At 56.7% G+C, this 12,149-nt stretch overlaps 1 protein-coding gene across 1 annotated transcript in view; it reads left to right on the top strand.

The window, feature by feature from the left end:
• Window positions 1-11,716, top strand: part of PTPRN2 (protein tyrosine phosphatase receptor type N2) — a 684,054-nt gene extending 672,338 nt beyond the window's left edge. Inside the window, 3 exon segments of the mRNA XM_068550211.1 lie at window positions 6,262-6,335; window positions 11,380-11,447; window positions 11,698-11,716. Coding sequence (XP_068406312.1) covers window positions 6,262-6,335; window positions 11,380-11,447; window positions 11,698-11,716 — 161 coding nt within the window.
• Window positions 11,717-12,149: the final 433 nt, after the last annotated feature.

Genomic DNA, 12,149 nt, shown 5'->3' with positions numbered 1-12,149 from the left:
GGTCTCTGTGCTGCCGTCAGCTGAGTAACTAAGTAGCCCCGTCCCCGGCCAGGCCGCGGGGCCGGCCGCACCCTCAGTTTCTGACCCAGACATAGACTCGGGGGCCGAGGTGGGAGGAGGGGCACGGAGAGCCTTCGATGGGGGTTTTGTGAGTGGCTGAGAGCCCAGCTCCCCTGGAGCACTTGACCCTCGGTTCAAGGGTAACACGGGCCCAGCCCCTCGGGGCGGCCATCGGTCCCACGAGGCCCGGCCGCCCGCCCTCCTGCCCCCTGTGCTCTGATCACATGGGGACTCAGGAGTGTGTCCGTGGCCCCAAGTGCAAGATCCTGGGTGACACGGGAGGGCCACCTCAGAGGCCCCTGCTCCCCTGAGCCTCCCGTGTCATTACGGACTCGGTGGGCTACCCAGCCTCTTCCCTGCAGCCACAGACATCACCCGGATGACCCACCCCTCGTCCCCTTCGTAACCCTGACCCGTCCACTGAGGACCTGAGTGTGTCCCGGGGCGTGTGCGTCCTGCGTGGTTCCTTGTCACGTGGGCGGAACCGGGAGGCAGTGAGGTCCCCGCCGTCAGCTTCCCGTGCCCGCGCTGTGTCCGCGGCGCCTGCCTTCCCGGGGCACGTGGTGACCCGAACGGCGCGCTCCTGCAGGCCTCAGGCTGCTCGTGGCCGTCACGTCCGCCTCTCCTTTACGAGTTTAACGGCCGCCCCCTCCTGACGCCCTCTTTTTTAACCACTGCGCCCTCGCGCGCACCTGGCTGCCGGGTTGTTCTCGGCGCTGAGGCTGCCGGTACGGGCGCAGCGTCATAGATGCTCCGGCGCCTCGCTGAACATCGCAGATGCGCCGCGCAGTTCCGTCCCCTCCTGGAGCGTAAGTGATGGCATCTTTCGCGCGACACGCCCAGTCCTGCTTCCGTTTACTTGTATTTGTTTATGAAGACGTGGAGGCATCCTAGCTTCTCCTGAAAAACGAGTTCGAATTTGTTTTCAAAAACATGAAAAATACCTGGTTTGTTTGGGTTCTGAGATACTTGATTTTCAAGTGAATATGATGCCAGTTTGTCTCCTTGGATCCCAGTGAAACCTCGTGAAAGGGAGATGATCGTTCATCTAGAAGGCCAGCAAAAAAGTCTTCCTCTTTAATTTTGATAAATCTTCAGTCGATTCAGAGCATCCGGAAACATGAAGTAGAAACTGCTCGGCACGGAAGACCCAGGACAGAGTGTGTGCGTGTGCATCTGTGCGTGCATGTGTGTGCATGTGCACCGTGGGGGAGTGTGTGGGAACGTGCCCACATGTGTGCACAGTGGGAGGCCAGGGTCTGGAGGCGGCACCTGCACCCGGAGACACCCAGAGGCGGGAGGAGGGCTGCCCTCCGGCTGTGATGCCCCCTGACTCGCGGCGTCTGGGGTCAAGGCTCGGTCATCCTGTTGACCCAGAGGGGCCCCAGCTGTGACATCCAGCCCTGCCAATTGCAGGGGTGAGGCCTCGCGCTGTCCCTGCCCATCACTGCTCAGCCCTTCCTTCCCAAACAGAGCTCAGCCGAAGACCACAGGCTCTCGGGACCCATCTCGGCGCTCAGACAGCTCTGCCTTCGTCCTGGAACATAGGCACTGCTCCCCACTGCTCCTTGCGGGCTCATGACCGTCACCGCTCTCCCTTCGTCCCTTTAGGTGTGTTTGGCGAGGAGCAGAGCTTTCCTCAGTTCTCCCAGAGGGTGGAATTGAGACAATTTCCTCCTGCAAAATAAAGGCCTTTCTCTCTTGTGCATTTGACGCATGACAGCTTTTTTTTACAAGAAAAAAAGGATACTTTGCATCCCTGCAGTCTGCAGAACCTTCTGGGTAAAAGCTCTGCAACAAAATGTACTTCTGTTTATTACGTGATGTTGCTGTGGACGCCCTGCAGAAGGACGGGGAGAGACAAGGGCGCTTCTCGACTGTGAGCCGCGGCCACACCGCCAAAATCCGAGAGCCCCGCGCCCCGCCCACTAGCCAGCAATCGCCAGGAGAAATCAGAACAAGCCTCGTGAGGAGGCACCGGTGGCCCGTTCGCTCGACTTTCTTTCACTTTGAATTGATTCTCACATCCTAAAAAACTGTTTTAATATTGCTAATACTAACGTTCTTTTAATGTTTCTTGTTTGATGGCGAATACTTTTTTATCTAAAGCTTAAAAACCTCTGTTATCTTAAAAATGTATTTAACCAATAATGTGAACTTCGGAGCCAATGGCCCCCCCCCCCAAGCACCCTGGGAAGCGGCAGCGGCAGCCCTTTGTGTGTGCTGGTCGGTGCTCGGGGTGGCGCCCGGCCAGTGTCTCTCAGGACCCCGCCGGCCACTCCGGCCTCGAGTCTGCAGCGCACCTGCTGGGTCACTGGTGCCGGGAAAGATGGGTCAGACTGACTCACAATTGCCCTGTGCGGTGCTGGGCCCAAATGCACAGGCTGCCTCTGCCTATGTTGTACATTCATGGAATCACCAGCTTAAACCGACCGCAGGGTGACTTAAATAAGCACGTACGTTCCTCTCGTATCCGAATAGCGGTGATGCTTCTCAAATAGAACATGCCAGAAACCTCTCCCTGAAATCACACCCCGTCTTCTGTCTGGGTTTTATTTGCATCTGTTATAATTAATTCCTCCACTATTCACACGCTTTTCGACCTGAGCACCGCACCTCATGTGTCTGTTCGCCTGGACCTTGACGTGTGATCAGCAAAATGGGATTTGTAGAGAGCATTCCATTTTAAAAGCAGTAGAGGGAGCTTCCTAGCTATTTGGGGGATTTAAATAAATCCTTTTACCTTCAGTAAAGCCTTGTGTAAGGTGATGAAGGACACACACCCCTCCCTCCAGCCCCGAGGCTCTGGGTTATAAACGCAGACTGTGTGTCTCATGCACCGCAGGGTCACCAGGACGCTCGGGGTCACTGAACAGGATGCAGGGCCGTGCCTCCCCGCCCCTCATAAAAGATCCTGCGTGTGCGTTCTATTAAAACTTCTCTCTCTACACACACTTCAGATAACTCGCCTCGATCCTAACACGCAGGGAGACACCAGCCATCCACGTCGGACCACTGAGTCTACCCGATAAATCCATTACTCCTCTATTTTCAGTGCTGTATGTTTTGTAAGCTTTAATTTGATTCCCTCCACTGTTGAGTCTTGGCTTCAGGCTAAGCGTGATCTGAGGCGTGGTCCCCGGGCGTTTTGTCTAGGGAAGACCTAAGTAGGCTTTCTCCTTCCTCTTTCTCACTGCCTCTGTCAGCAGTCGTCCGAAGGAGAGTGCAGTGAAGAGAGAGGTTTCGTCCGTAGCACCGGATCAGAGCATCACCCGGTGGCCATACGGTCTCCCCACGGAGCTGCCTTCAGAGGGGACCTGCACGTGGCCCCAGGCAGAGCCCTGCAGAGTCGCTCCAGGCTGACAGAGGAGGGACGGGGGGTTCGGGCCTTCATGCCGGTTCTCTTGCTCAGACTAGCCCTTCGGAAGAAAAGGGCCATTGAAAGAGTCTTTCAAACCAGTTTCAAGGACTAAAGACGCTGCCCTGAGCAACCGTAAAAAGTGGGGGGTTAAGTCTGGACCCCTCAGGACTTTGTTCTTAAAGGACTAGGATCGTCTCTGAGCTGATGAATCAGACTCTACCCCACACCTCGTTCTCCTGGCATCCACGGAGCAGGACAGAGCTGCCCAGAGATAGCACTTCTCCAGAAGGCTCTGTTCACAGAATCTGCGGGGTCACATGCACTGAGCATCTAATACGTTCTGTGCATCGCGCGGTCACCGCACACTGACCCGCGGGTCCCCACGAGGCCCCTCGGTGCTCTGCTCCCGCTGGAGCTTCACGCCCGCCCCGGACGCTCCCAGGCGGAGTTTTCTGTGTCCTGCCCACAGTCGGGCCTCTTCACGCTTGGAATTAAACTGCAGCAACAGCTCCGTGCTGCGTCCAGAGGCGCCATCCTGACCAGGCACGTGGGTGTTTCTGGGGGGACGAGAACTCGGGTCTCAGGGGTGGGACTCCCCGCTCCGTGCTGGCTCTCCACGTAGGACTTCACTTTCTTAAGGCAAACCTGTGGTTTGAAGAAGCCCATTTCTGTGTTCCTTTGGGGAGGTGAGGAAGCAGGTTCCTGGCACAGGGGGCCACTCGGGGGGCCGCTGCACACGTGGCCGGGAGACCCCCCCCCCGTAGCTCCTCTTACACCCACTGTTTCAGGCTATTCTGGACTCACAGGTTCCCCCCAAAACAAGACTGTACATCTTGTGACCTTGTCAGCTTTCGAAAACTTCTGACACCTTCAGAGGAGCCTTCAGGCAAACAGAAGGAGACCCTGTCTTCCGCCTGGATGAGTTTCTCGGCGGATCTCCCAGAAAGAAAGACTTCCTAGAAAGACTCTGATTTAAGAGTCGGGGGGGCTTGGGGTGTTCCCATACCCGACGGAGGGTGTTCATCGTCTGGAAGGACAGCCAGCTTAGATGAGATGAGCTCATGCCACACTGTCCCCGCACCTCGAGGCACTCGGACTGGCCACCGTGCTGGCCGAGGGGGTCAGCCCTGATCCTGGCCTCCCGGTCTCAGCGACTTACTGCCGGATTCCCAGTACTCGTGGCAGCTTCCCTGTTGCGAGCACAGCACCTGGTTGGAATGTGTTTCCTCCCAGCCGTCCCCACCTTCCCTCCAGCCGCCAGCTCCTCCCACTTCAGGCACCCTCTCCCTGAGACAGTGTGCGGTCCCCCCACCTTCCCTCCCACCCTCATCTGTGTCCCCAGCGGCATCTCCCTGCCACTCGGAAAAAGGCGCTGGCGGCTCAGCTGTCACCCACGTGGGCCTCAGGCCTCCAGGATGAACCAGGGCACTAAGGCTACCGCAGCCTTGGACGTTTTCAGGCGCGCCTCCCAGCTCCCGGCCAAGGGCAGGGCTGTGCACACGCAGGTGTGATGGAAGCGGGAGACCAGGGCCGTCCTGGTGGCCACCAGCCCAGTCTCACTTCCACATCTGGGTCCGAAGAGCATGGCTACCTGCTCTGTGTGACCGGGACGAGCCTCAATTTCCCCTGAACAGGGCGTGGTGACAGTTCTGGCACCGTGAGACGAAATGCTGCGCGTGACATGCACCTACTGGGGGTTGGTGAGGGGGTCCCGGCCGACTTGAGAGGTGCCGCCCGGCCCAAGCCCCCAGCATTTGACAGGACTGCGCGGCAGACGTGAGATGCTCCCCGCTGAAGTGTAGGAAGCTCGCGAGCCTGGGACCCGGCCTTGTTTGTTGTCCAGCTACCAAAGGACCTGGCAAGATGGGAAAACAAGAATATACGCGGAATTCATAAGGTTACATTTTCAAACTCAAGCAGTATTATTTCTGTGGCACCCAAGTCACCTGGTGTCAGGTGGGTGCGTCCGTAGGAGGGGCTCTAGGCCACACGACTAACCCGTGAGCACGTGGGGCGTCCTCGCCTTTTCTTAACGTTTGGAACACTCACTTCTCACAGGCAGGGAACTCTGCCTTTAGAAGCCAATATTTAGATGTGTAAGATTAGTTAGTCTAATGTTTCATTTCTCTGAATAAAAATCCTATGCAGTAGAAATTAAAGTTTATATGCTACTTCCTATGACTTAAAGCATTGTTGGGGGGATTTCCCTGGTGGTCCAGTAGTTAAGACTTCACCTTCCAACGCAGGAGGTGCGGGTTCGATCCCTGGTCAGGGAATTAAGATCCCACATGCCTCGCAGCCAAAAAACCAAAACATAAAATGGAAGCAATATTGTAACAAATTCAATAAAGACTTTAAAAATGGTGCACATCAAAGATATCTTTAAAAAAAAATTCTTGGGCATTCCCTGGTGGCCTGGTGGCCTAGTGGTTAGGATTCCGGGCTTTCACAGCCGTGGCCTGGGTTCAATCCCTGGTCGGGGAACTGAGATCCCGCAAGCCGTGCAGCACAGCCAAAAAAAATGAAAGTCTTAAAATGCCACCAAAAAAAAAAAAAAAAATCAAGAAAGCCTTAGTCCCTCCTGGCGACAGCTTGCTGTGGGTATCGATATAGGCATCTGATAACGTTTGTCAGCCCAGCCTTCTTGAATCAATGCTAATGAAAGCTGCCTTGCCCTGTTTTCTTGTGTGAACCCTGAAATTGCCTGCCAGCCGGGCAGCTGAGGGATGACTGTCATTGTCATTTGGCCGCTGAGCCCTGAGGGACCCCAGCAACAGGCAAGGGACGCAGAGCGCGGATTGTCTTGTGCCTGAACTCAGCCCAGTTCGTGTCTGTTGCAGGCGCTAAAGAGATCGACATTGCCGCGACGCTGGAGCACTTGCGGGACCAGAGGCCACGCATGGTTCAGACAAAGGTACTGCCGGCTGGTTCCCGGGGCTGCCAGGGCTTTGCGGGGCTGGGTCTTTGTGTGGAGGTTTTCTCGAGAGGAGCGAGGGTCAGGCCGGCTGGCCTCCTCCCGGGCCAGGGCTGCACGGGGCAGGACGCGGGCAGCCCCTCCCTGCAGGGTCGAGGGCAGCTCCGGCAGCAGCCAGACATTTCAGCCTAAGCAGATGCGGTCAGATCTCAGGCCCTGGGAACTCTCCATGTGCCAGATTTGGGGATGGAGGGAGAACACTGCAGTTTTATAGTCAGAGGTCAGTGATAAACGCCGGCACCCCTGCATGGAATATTCTGTGTTCATGCAACATTCTGCCCACCTCCCGTATTTCCATCTCCCACAGCTGCAGCTCTGCCGTGCGGTCATCAGGACAGTGGTCACCAGAATGTCCCCAGGTGCTGCTGGGTCCCTGAGCACCCTGAGTAGCTCAGGTGCATACTTATTAAAAAGGCCAAGTTTGCAGCAAAAGGAGCAAAGACAAAAGATTCCTGGTTGGCCTTGGGTTAACCAGAGCTAGAAACAGGTCACTGTGATGACGCATTCTCTCAGCATTCCAGAAGTATCTGTGTCCAACCACAAACACTCCCACACATCCTGCAGCCATAAATACAGACTATTCTCCTTCTCGGTGTAGTCTCGACTCTGCGATGCCATTAGCGCCTCCACCAAAGGCCAAAAATCATGAAAGATGCCCTTGCAAAATCACTGCTTTATACTTGAGGGGACTTTAAGTTATCATAAGCTCTCCTGGGAAATCAAGCTGGGTTGTGCTTTGGTGCCTGGTGGTGACGATTCTGGGACCACAGTCCTCCTGCCTCGGGGTCTTACCGCCCCCCACAAAGGGCAAGCAGTTCCTACGCCCTCCCTCCCTCTCTGTCCCTATGAGAAATCAAGCAGGACAGTGCAGTGTCTGAGCCTGAGGGGAGAGAGAACAGTCTAAATGCCACCCATTCCGCTGAGGAGGAAGAAGCCAAGGGCCTGGTAAAGTCCAGCAAGCACACTTTGACCTTGAAGATCATTTCAAGGGCCCCTTGGCTGGTTCTGCGCTGTCAAAGCCCCAAGCGCTGAGGCAAAACCAACTTAATTCTCTTGTAGAATCAGAACCCTCTTGTAAGTAGGACCAGAGGAAACACTCAGTGGTCAGGATCTCTGCCCAGCCCTGCCCTGTCCAGCTGGCGATCACAGCTGCCCTGCTCTCTTCCCGCATCTGGGGTGGGGCGGGGGGGAGCGGCTTGATGACACCAGCACCGACAGCCCCTCTGTCCCTCCGCTTTATTTCGGGCCCTAGAAAGTGTAGCATTGTCACCAGACCCTTATGTGGAATCTTATGTGAAAGTCACTGCACACTTTATGTTTCTTAGATTTTTTGAAATCTGAAATTATTTCAGACCTGCAAAAACTTGCAGAAAAAATACAAGTAATTCCCGTGTGCCCTTCGCCAGCTTCCCACTGTTACACTTCGTAACCACAGGGAACGAGCGAGGCCAGGAAGCTGGCACTGATTCGATGCCAGTAGCTCATGTGCGCACCACGTCAGATCTCCCAGGGACCTTTCTCTGGAGCGGGGTCCCGTCCAGGAGCCGCCACACGGTGTGCTCACTGGTCCTGCCCCCCTCACCTCCCCCGGTGGACAGCACTGTGGCCTTGAGGACCGGCCAGGTCTCGTTGTGCTTCTGTGGACTGTCTCTGGCTGGGGTGTGTCCGGTGCCCCCGTGATGGGGTCCGGGTGTGCGTCTTGAGAGGAGCGTACCGGAAGAAGGTGTGTGTCCTCGCTGGAGAGGTGAGCTCGGCCCCTGGGCTCAGGGCGCGGCCGCCAGCCTTCCCCGCTGGTCAGTCTTTCTCTGCTGGCAGTGGTGGCGTCCCGGGGAGAACTGGACCCTGCTCACACCTCTTTGTTTGTGGTTCAGCTTTATCACAACGCGATGCCGTCCCAGTGCCCCGTAGCCCACAGGTTTGGCGCCCGTGGGACTGACCGTGCTGTGGGTAGTGGCCTGGTCATCCAGAAATGCGGGGTCGGTTCACTGTCCTGGATGGTCTCGGTCCTACATGGCCACCGGCAGCCGTACAACTTCGCACGTCCCAGAACCGGGGCTGGGGCAGCAGGGGCGACTTACAACCAGGAATGAAGAGCGGATTCTACCTCTGGTCAAATCTGCCTTCCATGTCACCCCGTTGACTTCTGTGTGGATAATGCTCAGGACCCTAAATTCAAACCCGTCTCTTCCCTCCTTGCAGCTGGGCCCCTCCCATCTTCCCTCCTTGCAGCTGGGCCCCTCCCATCTTCCCTCCTTGCAGCTGGGCCCCTCCCATCTTCCCTCCTTGCAGCTGGGCCCCTCCCATCTTCCCTCCTTGCAGCTGGGCCCCTCCCATCTTCCCTCCTTGCAGCTGGGCCCCTCCCATCTTCCCTCCTTGCAGCTGGGCCCCTCCCATCTTCCCTCCTTGCAGCTGGGCCCCTCCCAGGCAGGCCCGTCCGCCCCCCAAGGGTACAAGGATCCTCAAAACACACGGACTCTGGGACGGATCTAGGCAGAATTATTGAGAAGACAGATCTTCCCTCCAAAACAGAAAAAAACATTTCCTAGTACATGACGAACCCCATTCAGCCCCCTGTGGCCTGCAGCGCGTGCCTCATAGTCACTCACATTCTGGTTTCCTTAAGCGACAAGGGGACACCGTTGGCCAGAGGACTCTGCCCCAGCATCCGGGTGCTCCCAGACGGCAGAGGCTGGAAAAGCTGTGGCCTCCTGTGTGGCTGGACTGGCCCGGACCCCCGCCCTTTTCCTGGGGTGCGGGTGAGCTGGCCGAGGCCGCCGTGCAGAGTGTACGGAGATTCAGCTCCCGGCGTCGCGGGGATAAAGCATAGCAAACACACACGCGCCCCCGTTCTTTCTTCACTGATGGCTGCTCTGCCCGACATCACTCCATGACACTGAGCTTTCCCTAAAGTTCAATTTAACAGAAAGGTAGGAAATTTCCTCGGACGAAGCAGTGCCGTAAATCTGAATGCTGTTTCCCACGAGCCACGAGAAGGTCGTCCACAGCCTGTTCATTTGAACCCGTTTAGTCAAATCGCATCATTTGAGCTGAATACGGTCAGAACAGTTCATAAGCTCTGAGCTCGCTGAGGCTGGGGCCTGGGGCAGCCACGGAGCCCTGACGCCTAGCCGGGCACAGAGCTCCACTAGGTTGTAAAAAGTCACAGAGAGCTGGGTTTGTTTCCACCCGGAAGCAAGCTCTCAGTCAAACCAACCGCCTATGCCTGTTGGACGGCTGTGCCCCATCAGGCACTCAGAGGACAGACCCAGCCCTGGCGGGTGGGGGCGGCACAAGGGCACGAGCCGAGAGGACATCCAGGGAGAGGTGTCACGTGGGCGCGTGACACTGTCCACACGACCCCGTCACTGTACGTCCGTAACAGGCCCAGCAAAACGCTCATTTTTAGGAAGAGAGGTGAAATCAGGGGCTGCAGTTAAAATAGCACACTTCAGAAGATGAGTAATGCTGTCCTCCGTGTGTGTCTTGTGAACAGACGGCTTCCTTCCCCTTCAGTGCGTCTCCTAAAAGAAAGGTGCCCTTTTAATCAAAGGCCTTGACACTTGCTTTTCCGTAATAAAATTTCCTCTTACAGTTGTCACTTAGAAATAAAAGCCATTCGACTCGTGTGTTCAGTCACCTCCAAGTAATGATGTCACGTTTGCCCCCTTGGGATACACGCAGGCGTGTCCACGTGGTCTCCGTGCACTGCCCTCCCCTACCTGTCCCGGTTCCGCACTTTGACTTCACCCCTCGGGTGTTCTGCTGCTCAGGTCCGTCCCTGACACCCCGACTCGCCTTCCTCCTGGAGGCGTGTTTACGCCTCCCGCTTTCTGTCTGTCTGTCTCTCCCTCTGTCTCTGTCTCTCCCTCTGTCTCTGTCTGTCTCTCTGTCTCTCCCTCTGTGTCTGTCTGTCTCTGTCTCTCTGTCTCTTTCTCTGTCTCTGTCTCTTCGTCCCTCTCTGTACTTCTGTCTCTCTGTCTCCCACCCTCCCCGTGCACACGCACGTACACACGTGCACACGACACACGGGCCCTGCGCCCCGTCTCCGTCTCTGGTGCCCGAGGTCAGGGGTGGAGCTGGGAGAGGGCATTCCGTCCTGACCCCTTTTAGGGCCACACTGCCCCGTCCTGTGTGGACGCGGGGCTCGGACGTGCTGCCTCGGCCGCTCCTCACGCGGAGGGGCAGGGACCCCGGGAGAGACGGCGGACCGTGCCCCGCGGGTCTCCTGTGCTGAGCACATCTCCCTGTTTAAAGCATCCCAGCCCTCTTTCTGATTTCCTATCCTTGCAAACCCGGTCAGCTCAGATGTTTCACAGCCACGGCGTTCCACGTCCTCCGTGCTCAGATGGCTCTTGTCCTACGCTTGAGTCTAGGCCAAAACGGTCATCTTGTCATTTATTGAATTTTATTCATTAAGTGCAGCTTCTGCCTGTTATGTTAATGGTTGTCTTAAAATAAATTTCTGTCTTAAAAGGACTTCAAACGCTGGGTTCTTCCCGATTTCTGGCATCCCCACCCAGGCATCTCAGCTAAGGCGACGCTGCTCAAAATGTGGGCCACACATGGTCCCCACCCGTGACAGGGAAGCAGCTGGTGCCGGAGCCTTCCAGGATGACGGGCCAGGCGCTGACAGCCCCTCTCACCGCGGTCCAGCGTTGGGCGCTGCTGTCAGAAGGAGCCTGGCGGGGCGCGTGGAGCCTCAGGCAGCCATTGTCCTGCTCACGTGTCTACTGGCAGCTTCTTGCAGCCATAAAAAATGAGACTTTCCCACACGAGAAGCGTGGCTCGTCCACATTGGGTAGTGCAAACCAGTGCCCTGCAAACCACTGGTCCTGCAAACCAGTGCCCTGTTCTCCTTTCCACGGAAATCTGCGACCTTTCCCTTTTTCTCCTAAACAGTTTCTTTCTGCAGAGTAACACACGGGAGCCCGAGGCTGGCGTAGAAGGGACCCCCGCTCACATCTCCTTCCTTCTGTCCCTCCAGGAGCAGTTCGAGTTTGCACTGACGGCCGTGGCCGAGGAGGTGAACGCCATCCTCAAAGCCTTTCCCCAGTGAGTGCGTGTGCCGAGGCCCCGGGGAGAGCCGTCTGCAGTCAGGGGACGACCTAACCACGCCTCCCAGCGCAGCTGCCTCGTGACCGGGTCCTGAAGACTCTGTGGGCCGTGCAGTTTAGCAGTTAAAATGTGTGTTTTTGTTCAAGCAAACAATAATAAAGAGAGATCTGTGGGAAGATGCAATTACGGGGGGCAATCAGTTCATCTATTTTCACCTTCTTGAAAAAAAATTTATTTTTCCTTAAAGCACCCATCCACATTCTTAACCGCAATCATGTCGTACTGATGGTGCCGTCAGCGTGGTCCCCGGAAGAGAGTTGGCTCGTGACCTGTCACTTCCTGAAGGGGTGTCAGCTGTGCAGGGCGGGGCCCAGAGAGGCCTATGAGGCACCGAATGGAGGCCACCGGCTGTAAGAAACTCAACCGGCGTTTGTCTTGACAACAGTTTATCACCGGAGGAGACACCGCGGCTTATTCGGGACTTAGGTGGACAGAACGGGGACGTTCTGCAGCTTTGGGGCAGGAAATAAGGAAGTCGCCCAGCTCTGCGTTTCATCCCGGCTGCTCAACACCCTTCCCGCCCTGCACTGTCGACAGCCCCTGCCGACCTTCCACCCCCGAGGATGGGCAGGGCCGCTGGGGGCAGACGCTTTCCCACCCAGAGTGCCTGCTTCCAGGCCAGCCACCGCAGGGGCGCCT

The sequence above is a fragment of the Eschrichtius robustus genome, chromosome 8 (genome assembly GCF_028021215.1).
Source record: "Eschrichtius robustus isolate mEscRob2 chromosome 8, mEscRob2.pri, whole genome shotgun sequence".
Lineage (NCBI taxonomy): Eukaryota > Metazoa > Chordata > Mammalia > Artiodactyla > Eschrichtiidae > Eschrichtius > Eschrichtius robustus.
Note: the sequence above shows the minus strand (reverse complement) of the source record. Positions and strands in the feature narration are given on the sequence as shown.